This window comes from Aptenodytes patagonicus, chromosome 8, assembly GCF_965638725.1.
Source record: "Aptenodytes patagonicus chromosome 8, bAptPat1.pri.cur, whole genome shotgun sequence".
Classification (NCBI taxonomy): domain Eukaryota; kingdom Metazoa; phylum Chordata; class Aves; order Sphenisciformes; family Spheniscidae; genus Aptenodytes; species Aptenodytes patagonicus.
Genome location: NC_134956.1, coordinates 20,659,704 through 20,685,755, shown reverse-complemented (window position 1 = coordinate 20,685,755; position 26,052 = coordinate 20,659,704). Strand labels below are relative to the sequence as shown.

The 26,052-nt window shown below is 38.9% G+C and overlaps 1 protein-coding gene across 3 annotated transcripts in view; it reads left to right on the top strand.

Moving 5' to 3' along the window:
- Positions 1-1,767: 1,767 nt before the first annotated feature.
- SHQ1 (SHQ1, H/ACA ribonucleoprotein assembly factor) overlaps positions 1,768-26,052 on the top strand; it is a 58,589-nt gene continuing 34,304 nt past the window's right edge. The window contains exons 1-10 of one of the 3 annotated variants that reach the window (XM_076346658.1): positions 1,781-1,821; positions 3,194-3,226; positions 4,169-4,351; positions 5,400-5,464; positions 6,353-6,475; positions 7,275-7,423; positions 9,052-9,164; positions 11,185-11,312; positions 22,482-22,636; positions 24,460-24,513. In XM_076346658.1, coding sequence (XP_076202773.1) covers positions 4,209-4,351; positions 5,400-5,464; positions 6,353-6,475; positions 7,275-7,423; positions 9,052-9,164; positions 11,185-11,312; positions 22,482-22,636; positions 24,460-24,513 — 930 coding nt within the window. In that variant the 5' untranslated portion in view covers positions 1,781-1,821; positions 3,194-3,226; positions 4,169-4,208. Of the gene's footprint in view, positions 1,822-3,193; positions 3,227-3,469; positions 3,493-4,168; positions 4,352-5,399; positions 5,465-6,352; positions 6,476-7,274; positions 7,424-9,051; positions 9,165-11,184; positions 11,313-22,481; positions 22,637-24,459; positions 24,514-26,052 lie in introns of those variants that run through there. The other 2 variants (XM_076346656.1, XM_076346657.1) reach the window with 2 other exon arrangements.

Here is a 26,052-nt window from a genome sequence, read left to right as displayed (position 1 = left end):
ACTTCTTCCTTATCTTTCATAGACTTGTCTTATGCAAATTTGAACTTATCTAGAGAAGATGGTTCATAATTCAGTTTCCTGTCCAACGTTCTTACTACAGATTAATTGGTAAGGTCCAAAAGTTAATTAGTGCAGAAGTTCTCTGGAAATGCATCAAAAGTTTCTGAGGACTTGATCGAGGCCTTGTTCTGAGTCAAATCAGCATCTGAAATTAGATGTCATTAACTTAATATAAAAAAATGCATTTTATATCCCTTGCATCTTCAATTTCTGCATGTAAAAACCTGGGACCCAAGAAAGTTTAGGCCGACTATTAAAAACATCCATCAATTTTAGATCAATGGGGAGAATTATCTATTTTGAAGGAAGTATTTATTTTTTGTGCAGTATTTAAACGGCTGGTTCAGTTCTGTACAAGACTGAAGATGTCGTCTCGTGAAGAGATGTCAGATTCAGTGGATTTCCCGCAAGAAAAATCAATCTTTATCAGCCTGGAAGATTGTCTATTTTTTTTTTTTTAATTCATTAGCATTTAAATTCATTATGTTTTTTTCCCTCTGGGAAAAACATTTGAATGCATTTCAGAGGGGGCAGGGAGAGGAAGAAGGTCCGTAGCACTTAAAAATGTAGACAATTATCTGGAACCAGAATACCTTTCATGGTCTAATGACAGAAAAATCATATTAATTCTACATTAGGTGCTATATTTAAAGTTAAGTAAATTATGGCTTTTACACCAACTTTTCTGCTTTTAGCAATTTTTTGAGCTTCTTGTTGCATTTTCTCCTTAATGCTGTATTTCTTTTGATTCCTGAGGATCTGCCTCTCTTCACATTGTCAATCTTGTTCGCATTTATCTGCTGTCTTAGAAGAGACTTATGTAATTGGGAATTCCTGTTCCGAGAGTGCTCATGGGGTCACTCTTCTGTTTACTCTATTTCTGCAGCCCTCCACTTCGATGTATTTCAGTTCTTGAAATCATTTTATCCTCACCACCTCAATTTTAACTACATTAGGTCCAAACCTTCTGTTCTTATTTACTCAGTTCTTAACTTCATTCTCTCCTTTCCAGAGGTACTAGTTCTCACTGCATGCTTTTCACATACAAGCATTTCTTATATTATGAGCAGCGAGACACACAATTTACTTTCAGTAGCCTGTCATGTTTAAGAAACAGCGTGTGACCGTGTCAGATGCCTACAGTTTTAGGTATGGCTGCAGGTATCGCAAAGGGGGAAGGAGCTGAGGTTATGTAGGCAATCTCCACACTGCAGCACCCCATCCTCTGACTAGCATTTCGATAGATTTATCAGGATGACAGTAGTTGAGGGTTAGGATCTTATCAAATACTGCTTTCATCTCTTGAGATCGTTAGACCTCCCTTGAGCCAGGACGTCTGGCTCACCATAGCATCACTTTTGTGAAAAACTAAGGCCAGCGGGGGGAACCTGAGGGAAGGGTCCCCCTCGCCGGCGGGGCCCGGGGCGCCCCGACCACCACCAGACCCTGAGGAAGCGTGAGGGAAGGCCAGGCCCGAGGGGTGGCGGAGGCTCCCTCTGCCTCCCCCCGGGCCGGAGGCCGCTTCACCGGTCGGTACTACGCTCTCACGTCTCTTCCGTTTTCGTTCTCTTCCGAAGGCGGGCAGCGGCGAGAGGGGCGGCCCGTGAGGGAGGCGGCCGGGCCGGGCCGGGGCAGCCCTTCGGGGCGGAGCTGGTTCCCGCCTCGCCGGCGCTGCCTGCGCATGCGCACCGCCCGCCTCAGCGCCACGCGCGCTCGGTGAGGGCGGGCGGCCGTGGGGAGCGGGACGGCGGCGCGGGCGCGGTGAGTGGCGGCGCGGTGCCGGGCGGGCCGCTGCCTCGGTCGGGGCGCGGCCTGAGGGGAGCGGCGCGGGGCTCTTCCCGCTGGCAGCCGCGTCCTCGGAGGGCTCACTCCTGTCAGAGGCCTCGGGGGGGTGGCGGCGGCGGCGGCGGTTCGCGGCCCTCGGCCGTGGTGCGGGTCTGCTGGTGGGAGCCCGGCTCGTCCCTTCCCTCACCGGCGTCCCCGCGGTCTTAGCGGCTTCTCCGCTTGTCCCGTGGTCGTCGGGGGTACGGCTGACGGGCTCCCTTCTTGTGTGCCCCGCGGTACGGCTTGAAAGTCGGCCATTAACCCAGTTTAACGAGCAGCGGGGGGAAATTATGTCTTACTCTAGTGCCTTTGAGGGAGAGCAGAGCAAAGCGCCTGGCCCTTTTCCTGCCAGCCCCTTGCTCCAACAGAAACATTTTAGCTCTGCTTGCTGGTTTTTTTTTTTTCGCTAGTGCATAGCGGTCTTCTTACAGAAAAGGCTGGGAAGTTTAATTATTTTGAGATACCTGATATTTAGGTTGTGGCAAGCGCTGCTGGGGATTGAATATTGTGGTGCTGTGGGGTGGATATCAACGGTTCCTAGGCTGTGGTCTGTGAAACACCTGGGGTTTGTGTGGGGACCTCCGCATTCGTTTGGGGTCATTAATTTGTGTCAAGGATGCCAAAAGTGCAGCAGCGCTGAGAAGATCTGAGCGGGAACAGCTGGGCTTGGCTTCAGGGCTGCTGTTAAATGTTCTGAACCTCTTATTTGGGAAAATAAAAATGTCGGCTGGCATATCATCCTTGAAGGGTCTAAATGAGCTAGTGGATTTTTGTTACCTCTTATCCCATGTTGCTAGACAGCGTGTGGTGTTTAAATAGATAAGAAGAAAGTCCACAGAAATGTACATTGGCTTGCAAGTGTTCTTCAAGCCAGGTATTTCCTACCTAGTTACAACTCGATAAGCACGTGGCAGCTTCTCAGCCTGGAAAGGGTGGGAATTTTGCCCTGGAATCAAGTGATACGATGAAATGGGGAGTTTCACTTCTTTCATACTTGTCAATTGAGGTAGAGTACCCATATGAATTACCTATATGGAAAAAAAAGGGTAATTGCTAATTTAGCCCTATTAATGGTTAATGCTCCATGTTTGCTCATGGAGTTGTAAGAATGGAGATGTATTTAATAAAGATAACCATGAAAATCAGTGAAAAGTAGCTCTTTCCCAGATAATAGTTCTGTTTTGCACTTTTTTGGTAAAACTATTTTTGTCTTAAAAAGTTAATTTTCAAAAGTGTGTGGTCCCTGCCCCCCCCCCCCATTAAAAAACTGGATTCTAAGTTAAACCTGAGGAATTATCTTGCATTTCAGAGCTATTGAAGAGTCAGACAAGCTGTGTATCAGGTGAATGGTACTATGTAAATTCCTTTTCTTGTGCTAAATATATATGCATGCCCATGTACATACATACATATGGTTCTGATGGATGTTGGCCTAAAATGTCCTTAAAAACACTTGGTGAGGAAGATCCCAGATATCCTCTAGATAATTTAATTCAGTTACAACTACTGTATTATTTATGTTTTCTTTGACTGAATCTTCAGAAGGAATGTGAGGTTTTTAGGATGCTTCTTCAAGATTTGTGAAAACCCTGCAAACCGATCAGAATAGTAAGCATGTTTGCGTTGGACATCCTGAGTGTGTCAACTGCTCATGTTTAAACTGTTCAGACAGCTCTTGTGTCATGATCCCACTGGAAAGGAGCATCTTTGACTTGCATGTACTGTCCCAGTGGCTTATGCATTAAATTTGACATGAAGAGCAGTATGCTCAGTGTGTATGCTCAGATCGTGCTTGGGATGTACCGAATCTGTTGCTTGTATTCTGGCTAATATGTGTATGAATTATAAAATACAGCTCTAATTTTTTGAAAGTATTAACTGTTTTTCAATATTTTCTAATAGTGATTTGTGATCAGTTCACTAATGAACTGTAGAGATCTAACATCTGCTATGTGTGAAATTATAAACAACAATTACAAAAAGCTGCCAAGTTCTAGGACCAAATTTAGTGTGTTTTTTATGCGGAATATAATAGGTGCTTTCCTGTGCTTCTGTTTGCATGCATTTATGTTCAATTGTTTCATTAAGGTGCAGAGAGGTGGTACCTTCAAATTCTTGATGACGCTTTTTTTTGTTTTGTTGCCGTTGTTGTGCATGTTTTCTTCTTGAGCGTGTGGAAGATAATTTTGTAAGAATGTTCTTCTTACAGAACTTTGAAGAGATACTATTTGCTCTCATAAATGGGAAACTACAATAATCTTTTCTTCTTTTCCTGTTTTGATAGGGCCACACAGCCAGTGGTTGCTTTTCCTGCTGGATTCATCATGCTAACTCCAGCTTTTGAGCTGACCCAGGATCCGGATTTTCTTACAATAATAATCAAAGTACCTTATGCCAGAGCTTCAGAGTTTGACGTGTATTTTGAAGGGGAAGATTTTAAATTTTATGCTAAGCCGTACTTTCTCAGGCAAGTAGTGGAAGGATTTTAAAAAAATTGAACTTCATAAAATAAATAAAAGTCATTAGAGAATGAACTTCATTTTGGCCCCTTCAGAACATTCCTCATCTGCAGCTCTTACACCGTAGACTGCAGACAGCAGACAGCCTATTTTGTGCAAAGAATTGTTTTTTATGGATCTGGCCTCTTTGTTTCTAGGCATTAAATCATGTTAAAGGGAGTTTAAAGAAATACTTTTCTAAATTTACTTTACAATAGATTTTTAATTGTAAAATGGCAAAACAATTCTCTGGATGTATGCAAGTTGTGTAGAATAAGTGTGTCTCTTCCCTGTTGAGAGCCAGATACAGTATATTTGGTGAAGAATGGATTTTGATGCCCTCGTGATAACGTAAGGGGAGAAAAGTCATGCGAGTGGAGGCAGTAGGAAGTGAGGTTCCAGGCTGTATCTTTTATCTAGATAGCAAATTCCCCACTACGTTACAGAAAAGGAACAAGAGGCAATCTCAGTATGAAAGTGTTAGGAGAATCTTTGACATGTAAGAGCTGACGAGCTATTAATCTTTCTTATTTTCTGTTTCCTGTATTCTTGGACGTGCTTCCCCTATATACATTAGCAGACCACAAGGGATTTTAGTGGACTGGTAGAATGCAGTGAATTGGTTATTCTGAATAAGCAGTACAAGAACTCTGGATGACTTCTCGTATCCTGTCACTGTGGGTTAGCTTAGAGTTTTTAAATTGCAGACTCTTCCAAGTGTTGCACATAGTGCCAAGGGCGTCATCTCTGTGGTGGCTGTGACCTCGTCCAAGCTGGGAAACCAGGAGTCACAAATTGTCTCTGTCTCAGATGCTGATCTCTTGTGCCAATAGTTAGGGAAAAAGATTTTGAAGTACATGGGGATTTAACTGCATGACTTCCATTACTATCAAAAGGAGCCATGTCGTTAAGTCCTTTGTGCTGCTTTTGGAATGTGCCTTACATTTTTGTAGGCTGAGACATGAAGTTGCAGAATTAATCAGGCATTCAATGAGGCATCTCATTTTTTGCCCACAGATTGACGCTTCCTGGAAGAATCGTAGAAGATGGTAGAGAAAAAGCATCTTATAATACAGACAAAGGTATTAGTTAATGTTATTGGTATATGTGTCAGTAAAAATGCTACTAACTCTCCAATAATTTATACTTTGCTGCACTGGAATTGCATAGAACTTTAGTGCAGTATATGATACTGTAAATAAATGTAAAGTTTCTCCTATGTTATGTAGTATAAAAAAATCTCGCTCCGGATTTATTGTACGTACTTAGGCCATCCTTAAGCACAAAATACGTGTTCAGAACTGTCCTAATAATGAAAAAGTTATGTACAAGTCCTCTTCAAGCCCTGTGGGGGCTAGACATGTTACTGTACCGAGATCATTAGTCTAGTAAATCTGCAAAGAAGTCAGGTAGTGCTGAGTAGAAATGAGAGAATCCTGAGGCGGTCTCTTGGCTACATCTTAAGAGAGAAGACATTAGCCTTTCTCCACACCTTGAGGTGGAATGTATTTCTGGAATAAAATATGTACCTTCTGGAATTAATGTATTTGTTTAAAAAAAACTCGGCAATAAAACCTATAATTTGCTGCTTGCAAAGCCTTTATTACGTGCTTGGCTTAAGACAATAAACAGATTGCTGAATGTAGTTTCCTATGATCTTCTGTTGATTGCTTGATTGGTGGAAGGATTAAAAATAAAATAAAGCTTGTATTCTGTTGGTTTGTGTTTATACAATGTGAATCAAGAGACCACAACTGGTTAAATGTTCTCTTTCATGCTTTGTCATTAAAATCTTTGATTTTTGTGAAACTTGTGAAGTAAGGTTAAAAACGCACAGAGATTGATGCATAATAAAATGCTACCTGCATGTGTCCCAGTTTCTATGAGTCTTTTTCATTAGAGGAAAAACGCACGTTGTTGTTTGTCTTGTGTATTTTAATGCAGTAACTATATTCTGACTTCCCTTTAAGGAACTTTTACAATTCGGTTACCTAAGGAGATTCCTGGCCAATATTTTGAGGGACTGGACATGCTGACATCTCTTTTAGCACCAAAGAAATCAAGATCAGCAAAACCTTTAGTAGAAGAGATAGGTATGACAAAAAAAAATCTTGTTTATACTAGTGATACATGTACATAATGAAATAGTTACAGATCTACGTAGTGATATATGTAGAAAAATACAGTATTTCTATTATTGTCTAGTCCAAGGTATGAAAAGGGTGTAAATGAATCTGAAAGTATGGACAAGTATAGAAATAAATGTGTTGTAGGTGATATACATGTCATCTTTATAGGCTTAGTTATGTTTACATTTTTCCAAAATGTGCTTAACAAATGCTAATCCTCTGTAGATCTTTGTACCCCTCTAGTGGCTGTATAATACAGACACATTTGAGTATTCTGCTTCCCACAAGCTAGCGCAACTGGACTTTTAGCTCAAATGATAGAAGCTAATTAAAACCACAGGTTCTAGTAGATGACTTGCTTAACATCGGTATTTAACAGACAAGAATGTTTGACTACCTGTGTTTAATTTTTTAATACCTATCCTAAATTATTGATAACATCACTTTGCTCCTGTCAGGGTTCTCTTAGCATCAAATTCTGATCTTGTTGAAATCAGTGGAACAATTATTTCAGTCTTTGAGGGAGTATACTTAAAAACTTTAGTGTTCCTGGTCTTCATTTTTGAAAGTTGGAGAATTTGGAACAGGACCTATGGATTACTGATATAAGCGTCTGCCTGTATGACCCAGTGTTGTATAAGATTTCTTAAAAGATGTAGTAAAATGAGAAAGGCTTGTTGTGTTATCAGTGTTTGCCTTTCTATTAAATCACATATATTTTCTATGTAATAATTTTCTTTCTCTGACCATGCAATATATACAGCTGCCTCCGCTGAGTTGTCTGAGGAGGAAGAAGAATTTGACTGGGAAATAGAGCAGACCCCTTACAAAGAAAGTGCAGAAAGCACTCTACCGCTACAGTACCGTTATGGATTTGGGAATTTGCGGTCAGGGGTGTTCCAGCAGCTGCAGGTAGATGCATTTTTGTCTTTTCCTATCATAAAAGTTCTGGGTAACTTTCTTGTGGGTAGGCTTCCTGGCTCATTCTGTAGTCAGGAGGGGATCGTTAGGTAACTGTTCTTCTCCAGTATCCCATTCTGTGACTGAGAATATTCTGCTTTTGCATGTGGTAGTACAGACAGATCCTTGTTCCTGCAGAAGTAGGGGGTGGTTGAGACTGAGTTAATTGTGTAGCACAGTCAACAGGCTGGTCTGTTTCTGCAATAATTTCAGCATTAGAGGAAAGGGCTCAGTGGGGTCCTTGGTAAAAATGGCCTCTGGAAGTGGGCTGCTGTCACCAGCACGGTTCAGCTAGCCTGTGAAGGCACAGAGAAAAAGGACTGTATGAAGTAGGTCATGTGCCAGGTGAATAGTTCTGGCAAGCTGCAAACAGCCTACAGGCTGTTAACACTTTTGCTTTATATTTGGTATTGTCTTCTATTCTGACTTCAAACATATTTAACATCAATGTACAGTATATTTCAGATGCCATGAATTTTAATTTGTTTTTAAATTAAAAAGAAATTACTCAAAACAACCCTTGAATACAAAATAAAGCTGGCTAATCTATAGGTCCTGTTATGGTTGTTGCATTAAATTTTTTTTCATTGTGAAATTCATGGTAATTTTTTTCTTTGTAATTTTTATTTTAGACTTGGTTTTCTCACAAGACAATAACTTTTGAAGCGTGTACTCTTCAAGGTGACTGCCCACCTGGTATCTGTGGGATTTACTAGGGTTATGCTGATGCGCTGAAATTTGCTTCTGTGGATTGATTGGTAGGATAGGAGCTTTAAAATGCAGTTACTGTGCTCTTGTGCATTCAACAATTTCTTTAATTCATGAATAGATTGAAGCTAATCTACAATCTGTAGCATGCTAGGTGATATAACAATATTCATAGTATACAGAGCTTTTATTAAAATAGATGATAACTTAATTTTTTGTAGTGTTCTTACTCTAAGCAATTTAAGTTGTAGCTGTTTAAAGCAACTTAATTATGTAACTCTAACTCATTATTGCATGAATTGTAGTATTTTCAGGGTTTGGAGCAGAAGGATTGCTATTTATGGAGAAAGTATTTACATTCTGTTAGGATATATACACTGGTTTATTACCATGAAATTCACGAAGAAGTACATTTCCCATTAGCATTAATGTACCACTACTTAATGATGCTTAAAAGGGCACTGCAGTTGCCCATTAATTAATGTATGGCCACTTCAGAGTGTGAGAGTAATCTCAAAAGTCACAAGAACAGTATCTATGGTTTTTATCTTGTCTTTGTTGTGGTTGTGTGCTTTTGTTAAACATTGCAAATTTTACCGTAATGCAAAATAACCTGTCTTCCGTATGATAAAACGGCCTGAATAGACTTCGTAGTATTATGAATTCTAAGGAGCTTCAAATAATTGAATTTCCTTGGAATTTTGATGTTTTATTTGTACAATGGAGCCTGAATTCGGAAGATTTGAAAGAGAGGTTGGGAGCATCTGGGGATTTCAGTGCAATGCTGATGAGCATCCTTCCTAAACTCTTACTAAATAAATCTTGCGTATCGTAGCTGCGGCTTGGTCATATAATTTTTGTTCCATTTGCAGGATGAACTCAGTGATGTTATTGACATTAAGGATCCAGACCAAACTCCTGTAGATGAACGTAGGAGGAAACGCTTGGCAGCTGAGACTGCCAAGTTTGAGCCTGATCATTACCTGTGAGTATTGATTTACTTCACCTGGTCAAGTAAAAGTACCTCAGTTGAAATATATTCACTTTTTCTTTTCATAAATGATTGGTTTTAAGATCACTTTTGGAAGTAATAACTTTATTTTTTATTTGTTTGTTTCTTTGTCTTGTCACAGCAGGCCTTAGGGGGTATTTTTAAGTGTGACACTGACAAAAGACCTTGCTTTTCTGTTTTGTGGTTACTCTACTGTTTAATTACTGCTTAAATCTATATTCAAGCAGGGGCTGTTGTGAGCTGTTGCAGAATGTTGTTTCATAGTTCACCTCTTGAGAAGCTGAGTAGCCAATCCCTGCCAGCATTTTGGGTTGTAGATGTCAGAACTTTGTTTTCCCCTTGTGAAACAAGGATTACTGAACCACCCTGGTCTATGAGGAAGTAAATTTGAGTTCTGAAGTTACGAAGATTTTGTCTAGGCCACTCTGGTTTTTGCCTTCATCACATGAAACCTTTTTTACAGCAGAATGAGGAAAAGTTCCAAATCAAGACTTTGTGTTTCTTTGTGCTTCATCCCATGTAATGAAGGTGGAAATGATTCTTTGTGCCTTTCAAGTTGGAGTATTTCAGGTCAAGTTAGGTTCAGAAACTTCCAGATAAGTAAACTAAATTGAAGCCATGAGATCTATTAATACCGCGATTCCTGCAAGATTGATTTGGTGAGAGAAGAGTGTAGTCCCCAGTAGGGAGAATTAGTACTTGTGATGTGTTTTGTCGGGGAGAGGTAGGCTTAACCCATTTTGAGTTGTTTCAGAAGGTATCGTTGCAAACTTGGAATTTTTCCCCAGTCAGGTGTTTCAGAGGCAGCTGCATGTCTTTCTGTAGCACATAGAAAAGCTTTCTTGAAACATCACTTGGAAGTACATTTCACTAGAACTGAAGTAGTTCCTAACCTATAATGTGATGCAAATTACAGTAATTGTAAGTTTCCATCTTGGACCCTGTGTTATAGCCTGGTAGATGAGCTACAACTGTTTAGTTTAATGGTTGTGTTTTGGATGCTTCAGAGCAGATGATACCAACCTTTCTTCAACAAAAATTGTTTTCCTGTGTACCCTGATGAGAAGGATAGCTCTGGGAGGAACGGTGGCAAACAGAAGTGTTCTGTTGCCTTTGAGGAAAATGTATGCTGGCTGATATCTTTAAGTTACTTTATAAAGACACTGAAGGAAGACATCAAAAAATCTGTCAGTGTGAGAGTAAAGCAAATTACATTCTGTGTTCAGTAGACTGGGTAGGTTTTGTGTGATGATTAAGAAGGTATTAAGAAATTTCCTGCATTTTTTTCAGTTCTCAGTATTTATACTATTGTTTAGCTTGAAGAAAAAGCTAAAATGATAAGAGGAGGCTTAGAACTTGAATCCTTTAGTATAAATCCTCCCAGAATTACTATATTGAGATTTTTACTACAGTGGCTTTATGCTGAGATGGAGGTAATCTCTCTTCCAGAATTCACGTACAACTCCTCTTTTTCTACTTTGCTTACAACATGCCTTTGTTTACCTAAAAGTCAGTCCCTATCCCTACTTCATCTTTGCCCTTCAGCTGCATACCCTTCCTCCCCGAAGTATACGCAGTTTTGAGGTGGGAGAGCTTCCCAGTAAAATCAAGTTTGCTGCCAGTGGCATTCTCTGAGAAGTCTTCTCTTTGGAATGTTTTCCTTTAGATTCATCCAGAACACACCAGGTTTATTCACCTTCATGTCATGCTGCAAGCTCATCAATTTCCTAGGCTTCTGGGTGGCTCAGGAAAGGTGGAGGAAGTAAGGAAGGGGTACTGTAAGATGAGAGAGTATTGCTTATGCTTTTAATAATGATTATTTTCTGGTTTTAAGTAAAACAACAGATACTGGTCAGGTTTGTTGTGTTTCTAATGTATGGAAAATAGCCTGGAGCCAAGTCAGGTGTATTCTATGTATGCATTAAAATATACCCACATACACTATAAACTGAAATAAATAGCGTATGACACTTTTTTTTTTCCCCCCCCCTAGAGCTGATTTTTTTGAAGATGAAGCTATTCAGCATGTCTTAAAGTACAAACCATGGTGGGTTGATGCTCATAAAAAAATGATAGCCTTGCAGGGAGAAAGTCATCAGGAACATGACACTCATACGTTTGGTGAGAACATATATATATATATATATACGTGCACCTGTTGCTTGAATGATAGTTGTTGTGATTCATGTTATGTTCAGGGTTATTGTTCTTAAAGGAAAAAGTATGGTTTTACCCTACAATTTTCAGTCCTAACTGTTCTTCTTAGAGGAGTATTCTGTTACTTCTCCTGTCCTCAAAGAAAAATTTTTTGCTCTGAGGGACAGTTATATACTGAAATCTTTGAGACAGTTGTGTGTGGAGCAGTTGACAGTATATTATAAAGTGGTTATTTCATCTTAAGCATTTACCTGTTAGTTACATAGTGTAGTGTGTGATCTTTTCCGTCTGCATAACAAATTTTGGAGTTTATTGTTCATAAAGGCCATTCTAGAATTTCAGGTATCTATGAAGAAAAAGTTCCCTTTTAAGGGTATGCTGTAATCTTTAAGACTTCAAAGGAAATGCCAGTGTCAGTAAGTCATTGCATCTGAAATCAAATCAAACCTATCTTTCTGTAGGGATTGTGATAGCTAGAAAGTGGGTCCTTTGTTGCTGGTGCTTATCTCCTCTCTTTTTCAGATTTTTCAAGTAGTTGTTCTCCCTTTCCGAGTTGTATTTTCAATGGAAAAAATAGTCAAAACTGTTTTTTGTGCCCACTTCCAAATATGGTGCAACACTTCACAGCAAGTTTTCCAAGAATCAGCTGTGGAAGATTGTACTAATATCGGCCCTTATCTCTGATGAACACATCTTCTGTAGGATGCTTTATTTTACTTACACAGTATGACGGAAGTTCATGGCATTTATTACTCTACTGCTGTTTTTATGGGTCTCGAAGACTTTTTTAAAGGAAAATTTTTGTGTCCATTTAGCAACTAAAAGGGATGGTTCCAGGTTTAGTGGATGACCTTGTAACAGTACTGTTAACAGATAACTGAAATTACCTTTCTGTACACAGTGATTGCAGAGAGCATTGCAAGTTACTATTATGCATATTCTTTTATTGTACTTTGTTCATTTCCTATGTAGTATGAAAATCCGATATTACGAAGGTAGATAATGATATTCCCTTCACCAGAGGTTCCTAACAAATATTAGTGCACTAGTAATACCTGCACTTTCACATTTTCTACAGGAGAACAACAATAGAATTTGGGTAAATGTTGTGTATTTTACTGTGAATGTAATCTGATCTTCATTACTGGTCTCTTTTCAGCCTCTGAAGCCAGAAATTGTTAATTATATCCATCATAAGCATTTGATTTAAAAAGCATTGGACAAAGGTACAAGAGGCTTGAAAATAGAATAATGAGGGGTTCTTTTGTTTGTTTTTATCCATTCACTCCTTAGTAAATGAAACACTGCTAATGTTTTCCTGTGTTAAGGAATATAATGAAAATGAAGAGCTGCTGGATGATTTTATTGATAAAGAATGTTTTTACTCCAAATTGAGATTCTGAAGAAAAAAACATACGTATGTTGCTGGGTTTTTAGGAGCAACAACAACAAACTACTCAAAAGCCTGGCAAGCCTGCTAATGGAAGTTACACAGAAAACAGGGCTACATAAAGGATCATCTTTTCTCTAAACCATTTGTTATAACAGGTACACATTTAATAAGGATGATTAAAAAAATTTAGTCTGACCTTCGTATGGCTGAGTGAAGAGGCTCATGTAGTTTTGTGGATCTTGAGGAAATTTAAGTAACGTAAGAGGCCATGTTTGGGTTATGTTAATGACAACAGCCCACCCTTTCCCTTAGAAAGACCTCAGTTTTGATAACATTGTTACTGCTGTTTGAATGGCAGCAGTGGCTGGGGATGGCAAGTGGCTGAATGAGGATCTGAAACCATTGGAGGTTCCTAAACCAGAGTGAGTTGTGGTGAAAGAAACCACCATGAGAGGGAGTACAGGTTCCACTTGAAGGTCTCTTATGAATGGAAATACAGAAGGGCAGGAGGTGGGTCCAGGCTGTTGGACCTGGAATCTGATCATCAATAGGATGAGTTCCCTGTGGTTTTATGTTGTTTTCATGCTTTACCCAATCAAAGGGATGGTCTGGCTAATCTGAGTTACAGATTCAGAAATTCTTACAAGCTGAGTGCAATTTGACTCCATATCTGCGTTAATATGTATTCCAGTAAGCATGCTTAGTAAGTGGAAGTGACATAGAAAAGGCACATAAAAGAAACAAGGACTGTGCTAAGTGAAGGACCTTCTTTACTACTTGAGAAATTTTATGTTATTTCCACTAGAACTGGGGAGAAGTCTGACTGCGTTAAGCCAAGGTGTGCTCTATAGCTAGAAGGATAAGGAGGCTGTCATTGGTATTAGAGTGTGCTTGTAGTAAGAAGCCTTTGAACACTAGTGCTTAGCTACAAAAAGCTAAAGGGTACTCGAGCACAGGAGCTCTAGGGGCACAAACGTTATACATATTGCAGTATCTTTCAAGGGGTTTCATAAAGTGATGTGTGATGATTCTTTGAGCCTGTGTATGCATGTATCCCCCTGTAGGTAGGTGTGAGGTCAAATCTTTTTTATTATTGGATTTATTATTGGATACAAATTTATTATTGGATACAAATGTCCCCAGTTTACTATTGAACCTGTTTAAGGGCATAAAGGAGGAGGGACTGAAACCTTCATGCAGTTTCTTTTTATTGCTTATGGAAAAGAGGCGTAAAATAAAGAGTACCCAGATTTTGTACTCTTCCTGAGTTCCAAATTCATATCTTGTGTTAAGGAAAGCATCTAAAGTAAGGTAACTTCCATAATCTTCCATGATGAGGACTTCCAAGCATACAGCTTGCAAAGAGACTTCAATATTGGGGTGTTTAAAACATGTACAACTCATGGTAGGTGTACTGCCATGGCCAGCTTGCAGAAACATTTGTCTGTCCTGTGTGAAGGAAGGTCGTGTTCTTGATTAAACATGTGCTGTCCAAAGCCGTTACACAAGAACATGGAAACTGAGAGATGGGATGGAAATCGCATGCTGTCAGATGTGCAGCGTCTTGTACTGCGGAAGTCCGCTACCCTTGAACATGAAATGGTGTATCTTTTTAGAGGGTTGTTTATTGAAGGTAAATGACTGTTTGGTAAGACAAGAAGATAAGAGTGGTAATGTTAAAACTGACAGTAGATTGCAGTACAGGCTACCACAATATCGGGGTATTGGCACTAGAATTTGACACCTGGTACCTTTAGAGTCCCTGTATTTTGTGCTCTGTTACTGCTGCTGTTAGGACAGTTCCCACCTACAGAGTGTCTGTGGAATCAGGAATGTCATTGGAAACTGACTCCTCAAGTTACTACATGGAAAAGTGAGTTTAGTGTGGGAAAGTAACATAAAAATTAGCAGGTTCTTTAAAAGTATATTTTTTTATTCAGAAACACTGAACCAAGAGAATTATTTTTTTGTTTCTTCCTTTTGCTGATTTATATTGATGTCCTTTTGTTTTTTATCTTCATTGGTTTCTTGGAACCAAAAACTTGATTACTATTGTCTTTATAATGTCTTCGGCTACAAGGAGTAATTAGAAATACAGATAGCTTTTTTTCTTTTTTTTCTTTGCATGGCATTACAATTAACTGAAGATTTTGTTTGGTTGATTACTGCTCTTACTTTCATCCCTGGTTATTCCCTCTTTTGTTTTTACATCATCAGGTTTTTTTATTGTCTCATTACCAGATCTTTTTTCTTTTTGGATCAGCTCTTCTCATTAGCATTTAAAGTCTTCAGCTCTCTTCTGTCCTTACCTTGAATCTATTTTTATTTAACCTTTTTACTTTTTCTCCAGCTTGTGTGCATGGTGTGTGTATTTTGTCTTGCTTTAATTTCTTCTTTTATTGTCCTAAGTGTCTCTTCTTTCTTTTGTCCTTTTTTACATTTTACTGTGTATTGTCTTTTCTTGCCGTTTGTAGTTTTTTTGTTTGTTTTTTCGCCCCTAGGCTTGTTAGCCACCAGGTAGGTAAGATGATTGCCTTTGCAGTATGGCTGAGGAACCAGAAGAAATACTAGAGAGCAGGTTTCACCGTCATGTTTGTAGCAAAATATCATTTTTGGAGTGGATGTTTTCTAAAGCTGAAAGGCCCAGATTTTCTTCACGCTTACGATGTCTAATGCAAGTCAAGTAATACTCCATAAAGCCTAACTAATTACACAGCCTTTCCCATGAGGGAGTAAACCTTTTGGAAAGCTTGCTTTCTGCTGCTGCTGAAGTTTACATTAGTCTTGCTTCTACAGATTCCAGATGAAAGGTTTTGTATTTTGTAACAGTCACATTCAACTTAGTTAAAAGTTCATTTCTATTCTACTTCAAATTACACAACTGTAAAAACTCCTTTTTAGGCAACACAATAATCTTCAAGGACTCAGGCTGACATATGTATTTAATTTAACATTTTTATGCTCTAGGGATAATTTATTTTGTTTATGGTAACCTATCATGCTTACCAGTGACCATTCTCTCTGATCTCCTCATAGAATGAGAAGTAATTTCTTTTTAAAGATCCACCTTTCAGTAGGGCTCTGCTCAAATATATACCATTACTGGTAGATTCATAAGGTTAAGATGAATCACTTAACTTTCCTTTTTTATCAGATTTCTGCAATTGTTCTGTCTGCCTGTTTTACTCAGTCTTCTGGGCCTTTGCAGCATGTGTACCTTCCTGGCACTGTTCTGCTGCAGAGCAAGTATTTTTCATGTGAGGAAAGATTGCTGTTTATTCATGCAAAATTCTTAACATATAAATGATAGGTCTCTATTGTAAAGTATCTCAGATTTTAAAAGGCAAGAACAGTAAGACATGGAAGAAAGAACGATGTATGGTTTTGTTGATATGGTTTATAGGAACTGCAGATTTGTTAAAGAATAATGACAAAAAAAATAGTATAAAGGAAATTGCGAGATCCAGGAAAGACTGTCCAAGTCCAGTGACTGTATGGAGAATGCCTGGAGGAAGGTGGTCAGAAGTGATATGGAGGAAATGTGCTGTAAATGTTGATTTGAGAATTAGAGAAGGGTGGAAGCTTGACACGAAAGAAGAGAGATTTGTGAAGGAGCTAAAATTTGAATGGAAGAACTGTAAAGAAAGGGGAGGGATGAACAAACCAGACTTGACTGGTCGTAGTTTAGAGTGAATATAGGTGTGCAGAGGAAGACAGCTTTGTGTTTTTAGGACTTCACTTCCTGAAGAACTGAGGCTCGCCTGATCACAGTCTCCTTGACAGAGCTTTAGGGGGTCTCAGAGATGGCTGCTTCCTACAAGTTCTGTGAAAATGGCCCTGTGTACAAGGGAACGAGTGCTTTTATTGAATCTTCAGTGCCATCTTTTTAGAAGTTGTAGAGTCCATACAGGAAAGAGATTATTTCAGCATGTCAGCACATGTGGAAAGTTTCGGTAACCTTTCATACCTTATCAGATAGCAACAAATTCAAGCACAAGAGACAAATCAATAGAAAATCAGCTTCATTAGTTGTTACGTGTTTAAGTTTACAGTATTATTGTTAAGTATTTTTAAGGCAATATCCAGCACTGGGGGAAATGCTGATCCTGAGCAAAGCCTTTGGGCGTCTGTTGTGGTTTAACCTCAGTCGGCAACTGAGCACCACACAGCTGCTCGCTCACTCCCCCTCACCCCCGGTGGGATGGGGGAGAGAATTGGAAGAGTAGAAGTGAGAAAAACTCGTGGGTTGAGATAAAGACAGTTTAATAATTGAAATAATAACAACAATATTAATAATGTAATAATAATAACAATAATATACAAAGCAAGCGATGCACAGTGCAATTGCTCACCACCCACTGACCGATGCCCAGCCAGTCCCCGAGCAGCGGCCCCCCCGGCCAGCTTTCCCCCAGTTTATGTACTGAGCATGACGTCCCATGGTATGGAATGTGCCTTTGGCCAGTTGGGGTCAGCTGTCCTGGCTGTGCCCCCTCCCAGCTTCTTGTGCACCTCCAGCCTTCTCAGTCGGTAGAGCACGGGGAGCTGAAAAGTCCTTGACTAGTGTAAGCACTGCCCAGCAACAACTAAAACATCAGTGCGTTATCAACATTGTTCTCATCCTAAATCCAAACCACAGCACTGTACCAGCTACTAGGAAGGAAATTAACTCTATCCCTGCCGAAACCAGGACAGCGTCCTTCTAGTCAGAGTAGTGCTGCCTTTCCTCTTTTAATATCTTAGGAAGAGCTTGAAAAGAAGAGACTTGTTTGCTACTGATTAAAATCAATAGCTAACTTTATTCCTGACTAATCTGCTCTCTGCTGACTAATCTCCTTTATCTGGTGTTGCTGATTCCTTAACTTACAGGGATAGAAGTACATATTTAAAAACCTTAATATTGTAGCATAATATTTCAGTTAATGTGGGAAAAAAAAGCGGGGGGATCAGTTCTGCTCAGTTATTTTCCTTTGAGATAGCTGTGGAATTCAAGACTTGGCTTGACAGGACCGTAAGCCAAGGCTCTGCTTTCACCAGAATACTAGACCAGCTGATTATCAGAGGCCCTTCCTGACCTACACTTTTCTGTAATTTTCTGAGTCTGACCACTGAGTCAGCTATCTGTCTAGATATAGATAGCATGTTTTATCTAAGTACCCCTAACACATTTAGAACCGTGTCATACTAGTCTTGAGATACAGATCTTACACTGGCTTGATTTAAGTGATGTGATGGGCAGTGTAAAATATCAGTAAGACCATAACAAAACACCCTCTAGCTGTCAGACCTCATTCTCCCCTTTAGAGATTAAACTGTACTTCGTTGGCAGTCGGGTGCTGAAGGGCAATTTGAAATATGTTTATTTTAACATGAGGAAGGGCTAGTTTAAAATAAATAAAGGAGATGATTAAAAAGTAAGGGTCATCTCTGTGATATCGTCTAACAGTAACTTTATATGTGAGATTAATTTGATTCCTTTAGACATACATATATTAATACACAGTTGTACTGTGGCTAGAAGCAGCATGATTTTGGCACTGACACACGTACAAAACATCTTAAACTTAAGGAAAACTCACAAATTTAGTACTTGATAAATAGCAATAGATGCTGCTTTGCATTAGATTAATATTAATTGTACAGTTATTGTTAGATAAAACATTGGTAATGCAAGTGTACGGGCTTAATATAGCAGAAAATGCAATTGCAATTTTACTTGTTCTGTTAAGCTTATACTACGTGCTTGTATTTTTGAATTGGGAAAACAAAGTAGGTGGTGGTTTTGACGTGTTAATAATGAGTTTCAGGCCTGGATAATTTATTGTTCAAAAACTTTAAGGAATGGATAGATATTTATTTGTAAAATTGCAGTGTTTTTGCCAGGCAGAGAAATTTTATTTAGAACACCTGGCACTTTGCACTGAGTTAATGAACAACTTGTAACATTTACCTCTGGGAATTGTCTAGTCTGTGTCTTGTTTGCTGTTGTCTAGTAGACTTGCCATTTCTGTGTTTATGGTCCAGTTGTATATGTTATGATGCTTCAGAGAGTTTGCATTTTAGAGGAAGAAAACTCTCTCTCGTATGTTTCATGAACTTCACTAGGAGTTTCTTTGCTTTGTACTTAGAAAGGAAGTATGGTTCACATTTACATATTCCTCTAGAATGTGGATTTTGGGGAATCTAACAAATGCTCGTTAGTAAAACTTTAAAAAGTCAATTTTTTGCTCTCAGTGCTGGACTGTTTCTTATCTGTATGATAAGAGAGGTTAATTTTCATCAGCTGTGAGACAAAAACAAACTTAAGGTTGTAGTTGCTGATTAAGAAGAGTGGATTCTCAGTAGTGGATCCAGTACTGAAAATAATGAGTTTCTGAAGGAGAACAGTTGCGTTCCTGATAGTGTGCGTCTTGACTGCTAACTGTAGCAAGTGCATTGAGGTGGGCCTAGAAATACGAGCGTGTTGGCATAACTGTTTAACAGGTATTCTGGCTGTGATAGATTCTCACGTGCTTAGAAGGAATTATTTAGCTGCTTTGTAACACACTTTTTACTGTAGTCATCAGAAGTGATTTTAAGCTTTATGTATCTGACCTGCTGCAGTAGTCTTTGCTAACAAACTTTGGCTGTTTGCTTTTTGGTATTTCTTTTCTATCTTTAGCTTCAGTTTCACCTCTCCTCTTTTGTGCTTCTCTTCAGGGTGAAAGTGCCACTTGCATATGATTTTATAATAAATTGTGTTGTACTCCAGGAGAGGGTTTTCTGGTGAAAGCTAGCTGAAATCGGAAACGCCTTTTTTTCTTTCCAATTGGACCTTCTTCTAACACCCTGTTGTGATAGCTCATTAAACCCACCCTACTGTGGCAACTTACAAAGTGGTTTTATGTTATGTTTTTCAGAAACTAATTTTTTTCAAATGTGCTACAACATTGCACATACGGTTTTATGGACAATTTTAATATGAATGATAGAGGTGACTCACTGAAGAATCAATGCGATTTAAGAACTTATAAAGAAATTTGCTGATAGACTACAGATACATCATCTATATTTGTGATTTAAGGGGTAATACTGAACTGCATTGCATTAATAGAAAAACAGAGTTAAAACTGCCGTAGTCTTGCTGAATTGTCACTTTGTACTAGATCATAGCAAGTGGAAGAGATTGGCTTTCTCAAGATGATATAAAAGCTGGAATTTCTTTTTGTGGGAGCTTGTAAATAAATGGAGACTGGCTTGACTCCAGAGAAATGTTTAGCTCATCAAGAAGTTGCCATAGGAATTTAAATCAAGTATTTCATGGTTATGAAGCTGATAGAAACATTAAAAAAGTTCATAAAGAAGAAACATTCAAAAATGTTTTCCCTAATTCGTAATTTTATGTCTCGAGATGAGGTGTGTGCTTATGTACATGCCTTTGGCATCACAAACATTTGTTTCAAAGCATGTAATAAAATTAGAAAGCTTGTAGAAAGCTCTGGGGATAGAGAAGACCATGTCTTATAGACTGATTGTATCCCTGAGAATGTGGATCATGTAAAATGATGATGAGCAGTGTTTGAGGAGAAACATTTATAAGCACACTTGCAATTATCATCCTTATGATAGAGAAATGGGCAAGGGGTGTAAAAAGGAACTTAGTTTACTAGGGGTTGTAACCTTTTCTTTCTGTAATCCGTGCTGTAACCCCCCCTCTGGGGATTTAGCTGCCTGTGTCCCAAGGGTCCAGGGCTCTGGATTATGGGTTTTGCCCATAATGACCCTGGCTCGCTCATGCTGCTGAGAAAGAGCTGTGAGAAAGTCTGCAGAAAAATAAGAACAGTAAAATTGCAGGTAGGATTGTTGAGACAGGATCATTAGTAGCTCAAGGATTCCAGAGGTCAATACTAACATGGAAGATATCAAATCCTCAACTGGAAAAACAGAGAATCAAGTTGGGGCAGGAATTGTTGGGTTAGCAGGTCAAGTTGTTAGTGCTGGTGAAGCTGGTGGAAGATGGCAGCTCAACAATATTCAAGGATCTGTCTCATGGAGCCACAAAGGCTGACCCTTCCCAGCTGCCTGCCTGGCTATAGCAAGGACTCTTCAGGTGCTTTATCAGGGGTGATGAACATATTAACGCTTAGCCAGTATCACATCCTCATCTTAATGATTAAACCATTAATTGTTTTACGTTTTTAAGTTTGTACATCTTGCCTACAGCTTTTCTCTGCCCCCAGCTAAGTATGCCAGAACATAGTGACTCAAAAAAGGGGTGGTAAAAGAATAATTGAAGAGACATTTCGATACTAATTGTAAGGTTTTGTTTTTGATACCCCTCCCTGCTTAGACTAAATAATTAAAATTCAGTTAGTTAAGGAGTACATCATGTATCCACCCCTGGCACTTAGGGTTTATTTTGAAAGTGTAATAAGAGTGCCGCATTAGGCTTGTTCCTGTCCTCAGAGAAACCCCGTTCAGTGTGTGGTACTTTAAACTCAGGTTGGTTCCAGTGTTACTGGTGCTTGAACAAATCATGGAGTGGGACTTCCTCAATGCAACAAAGCATCAGCTGTCAAGCTAGTAACACTTCTTTCTCCTGTCAAGTCACCTTGTGCCTGTAACTTTCTCCTGTGGTGTGACCAAAATGCGCTCATGACATCTATCCTGTTCAGTAGATCAGCGCCTGTTGACGTGGAATACCTGCGCTCCATGCAGCCTGGATGAAAATCTCTTAGCCCTGGCTTCTGGCTGTTTTAATTGTACTAAATGGCTTCTTGATTTACTTTGGGTTTATACAGAGATGGCTTGTAGTCAGTTATCTACTTAATCTCTACTGTTATTTCAAGGCAATTCTGCCATCCTTTCTGAAGTGTTTTAAGTACGCTTCAGAAGGGTTACTATTCAATATTCAATCTTAGCTATCCATGTCTATACCGCTGTTTCCTAGAGAAATACTTTGATGCATTGTCACATCATGCCTGCTATGTTGTTGTTGTCGTCATCCTTATGCATCCCAAAGAGAAAGTACTGGGTGAGAAGAATCTTTGGGTTGGCTCAGTATAGCCATTCTTAACTAAATGAGGTACACTGAAGAAAAGCAAAATATGATGGTCACTGATGGTGGATACCATAGCTCTTTGGAAGGAGATGCAGCTTTCATACCAACATCGGTGGGGATGGGATTTTGATCTTTCTTCAGTCTTCCCCAGACACTGGAAGGATGTTATCAGACAGCATAAATAAGCTCCTAAATCATGCCTAGGTCATGAGTCGAAATTGATGAGGCTTAGAAATACAGAATTGTACCTTTCCTTTTTCTCCCTTCCCTATTTCTTTAGTTCTTACCCTTTTCTACAATAAGAAAATATATTTGTTGTTGTTTTCCTGTTTTCTTATTTTTATCCCAGACAATGTGGACTTAAGAAACTTCAATTTACTCCGATGCTGATTGTGCATTTATCTCTGTATAAGATACCCAGGCATCCATAGAAATCCTTGGCGCTTTCAGAGGGGTTCAGAATTGCCAGTGTGTACTTGCAGTACCTTGCAGGGCTGGAACTTGACTTTGAAAGGAATATATCAGAGTTTAAAAGTTAAAAATGAAAGTAAGAATGATTTAGGCTTTTTCTTGAGTGATGAGTGACTTGTGATTAGTTACACGCTTCTTTTCAAAGAGACTGCTGAAGTAGTATTACCACCTATTGAAATGAATGTGCCAGCTTTAAATTCATAATCGATTATCCTTTTACTTTTTATAGTTGTCTTCTCTGAGGAAGAGAGAGAGCAGCTGAGAAAATTCACAAATAAATCTTATCTTCTGGATAAAAGAAGCCGTCATCATGTATATCTTGGTTTAATTGATATCCTTCTGGCATATTGCTATGAAGTCTGTGTCAATGAAGGAGACAAGAATGTAAGTTAAAAAAAAAATTAAACCCCCCCCCCCAAATTTAGTATGTTTTAGGAACCTAGTGCTGGACCCTGTACTGTCATTTAGGAAACCTACCTTTTCAAGTGAATTTACTTCCAAGCATTAAAAATATATAAATGAGTAAGTTAAAATGAAAGACTTTATATCTCTAGATTGAGCTGTTGGGATGCGTGTGGGGATTAATATGATTTCTAAATACTTCTGGTCTGCTGGAGTAGCATTTTCTGTAGGAGAAAAGTGGAGATGCAGGAGACTCCAGACAATTCTGTTTGTTTCTGATTTGTTTTGTGTTGTGATGTGTCTTGATTTATGTAAATACAGATTTCACAAAAATAATTGTTCTTTTCTATTGATGGTTCTTCCTTCTGTTTTTTGGACAGTTCCATAATAGGTATGTTTGTCTCTAATAACACCACTACTGATTTGGATTCTGAAACAGCATGGGAAACCATTAAGTCTGTAGGACTGAAACTATGTTTTTAGTGTTTTATAGAGGCTACCATTATATGCCTTTAGCAAAACTGATTTTTTTTTAGGCGTTTTTGTGGGTTTTTGTTTGTTTTTTAAAGCTTATGCACTGAGTATGGAAGGTGTTTCCTGAGGAATTCTGGAAACTAGAGTGAGGCATTTAAAATTTTTAAAATTAACACACGTAAAAAATAAAAAAATCCTAATGCAGAGTTTTCTTTTTCTAGTATTCAAACACTGGAGGGAAGTAGGAAGGCTTTTTTTCAGGATTCTGGTGTTTGCCCATCTCTTACACAAGCAGCAACCAGCTTTATTTTGTGTTCTGTATCCTAGGCTTTTTACAGAATATAAAGAATTAAGAAAATAGCAGAAGTTTAGAATGGATTCCATGCTGTTCTGTGGATAGCTTGCCTTTCTGAAATGGACTTGCTTCCCAGATACAACTTTGTGCCTAGCATCTCCTCTGCTGATAGTAACCAGTGAGATGTTTTCTCAATGCTTTTAATCAAAATAGTGGAACATATAAGCAAAACCATCCTGTCTTAATCAGACTAAATTGTGGGGCATGGATTTTAGAAAGGCAGGCAGAAATGTCCAGACCTGCTTATTCAACAGAATAATCTAGGATGGTGGTTGTATTGCGTGTTAGTGTTGCACAAAATTGCAAATATGTGAGGAACACAATTGTACAATTCTTTATTATCTTTGCAGTAACCATATGGTATATGTGGAAAACACGCTGTGGGGTTTTTGTTTTTGGTTTTTTTCCTTTTTAATAGGAAAACCAAGACATTTGGGCCACACAGATCTTTACTAGAGCCAGGATTATAGATCAAGGCTTCCTGGCTTTTTGCCCTAATCATCCCACTAGACCACACTACCACACAAATACTATGAATCTGTCACATTTTAAGAATAATGGCATTTTACATGTACTGCTGGCTTTAGGACCCTCTCTGAAAGCCAACAGTCTTGAGCTCTTTTCAGGAAACAAGGCATTTTAGCTTGAGCTTTGTTGATTCAAGTTTCTGTTGCTTGGTGAAAAGGGACTGAATTCCACTAAAATACTGTTTTTCTGTGATTACTGTTGTATTTTAAAGGCGTTGTGCATGGGCTAGATATTCCCAATACGGAAACCAATTCAGTTATTTAACATCTGCATTGCAATATAATTTTTAATGCTGTCCTGTGGCCATTTCAATACACATAATATAATTACTGCTTCATATTCACAAAGGTTCTTAAATTGCTGCCAGAATGTTACCTTAAATAGTTTGCCAGCAGTCTTGAATGTTGAATTAGATAATACTTGTTTTATGGTCTCCTCTTAAAATCAGGTTGAATCATCTTGGAATGTCAGGAAACTGAGTGCAACATTGTGCTGGCTGGAGGTAAGTTAAAACTTAAGTTTTGCATCATGTGTTTGCTGTATTATTTGTTTTTGGTGTTGCATGTTGCTTTTGTGGAAAGCTTACTCTTCTAGTAGTGAAGATGAATTAAGTGTATGTCCTCTTTTTAATAAATGTTACAAGAAATTGATTGTGACTTCTGGGCTCCCAGCTACTAGTAGCGTCAAGAGGCTGGAGTATGACCTCTCATCTGTCTGGGTGCTGGGCCGCCTTCTGGCCCATTCTGGAAAAGCTAAGAATAGGCACTATGAAAAGCTGCTCGTCTACACACTGTCCCTAGCTCCTGGGCTTGATTCACAAGTCCTGACCTTTATTTAGGAAGTAACTGTAATTACTCCTCAACATATGTCCACAGTATGTGTGTGCAACTCCACGCTTAGGGCAAGAAAATACAGCCTACTAGCTCCTTGATCAGAAGTTGTAGGTATCTTTCTGTTTAACTGGCTAAAGCATGTTAAAATAGAAAGGGCATAAAAAGCAGGGAATGTAATTTCTTGATGTTCTTGTGTCCTTTAAGTCCTACCTCAGATATATGTTTTAATAACTTTTGAAGATGGCAGGTCTTAATAAAGCAGCTTATTGTTCACTTCTGGGGGTTTTGACTGCTGAGCCATTTCTTCAGCTTTCCTAGTTCATCATTCTGCACTTCTAGCTTGCTCTTTTTCTTGGCTGCAAATCAGGTGGCTTCTGGCTTCTCATCCATTCCGCTATGTGACTTCAGAGTATGTCAGAGAGTGGAACTGGGAAGCCCAGAAGTAAATGCAAACCCAATGATAGGAAAAGCTCTTAGAACTCAATCAAAAGGTGTCTTTCCCTGCCCCTCCCCCCCCCCATCATGGAGAAGCTGACTTCCATATTCTTGTAGCAAAAAGACCTCAGTTCTGTAGTTGTAGAACTGTTGTCTCATTAAGGCTTTAATGATTGTGTGATCTTTCAGACACGCTGAATACTTTTGTTTCAGGTTTCTTGCAGAGTCAGTTAGTGGACATGTGTTGCTTTACCCGCCCCCTTCTTTTCAGTGTTATTGCCACATCCCTATTTGTTTAGTTGCTGCTAGCCCTTTGCAACCAGCATAGACTAGAGGAAACAAACTGAATTCTATTCTTTGCACTTTCAGATTGTTTACTGAAAGCACATGGGCCTGTGTAATTAAGTTGTTACAGAGCTGGAAGTGGAAGGGACTTAACCTGGCCTGTAATCCATTATTTCTTATGATGGCAGCAAGCTAGAAAGGACTGTCCCGTCCTCATTCCTGAAATTACTGAGCCAAGTCTCAGTTTGTAGGATCAAAAATTAAATTTGACAGGATTTTTGGGTTCAGTCCTTCAAACGTTTCTAGTAGTGGTGAATGTTATATTCAGTAATAACTCATTCTGTGACAACTGGTTTTCTAGATCTGTTAGTTTTGTTTCCAGTTGAATGTTCTGCAGTAGCAAGTCACAAAGGAGTGCAGCTGAAATACAGTGATTGCCTTAACTCTCGATTTTTTTTTTTTTTTTTTTCAGATCCATATCCTAACAT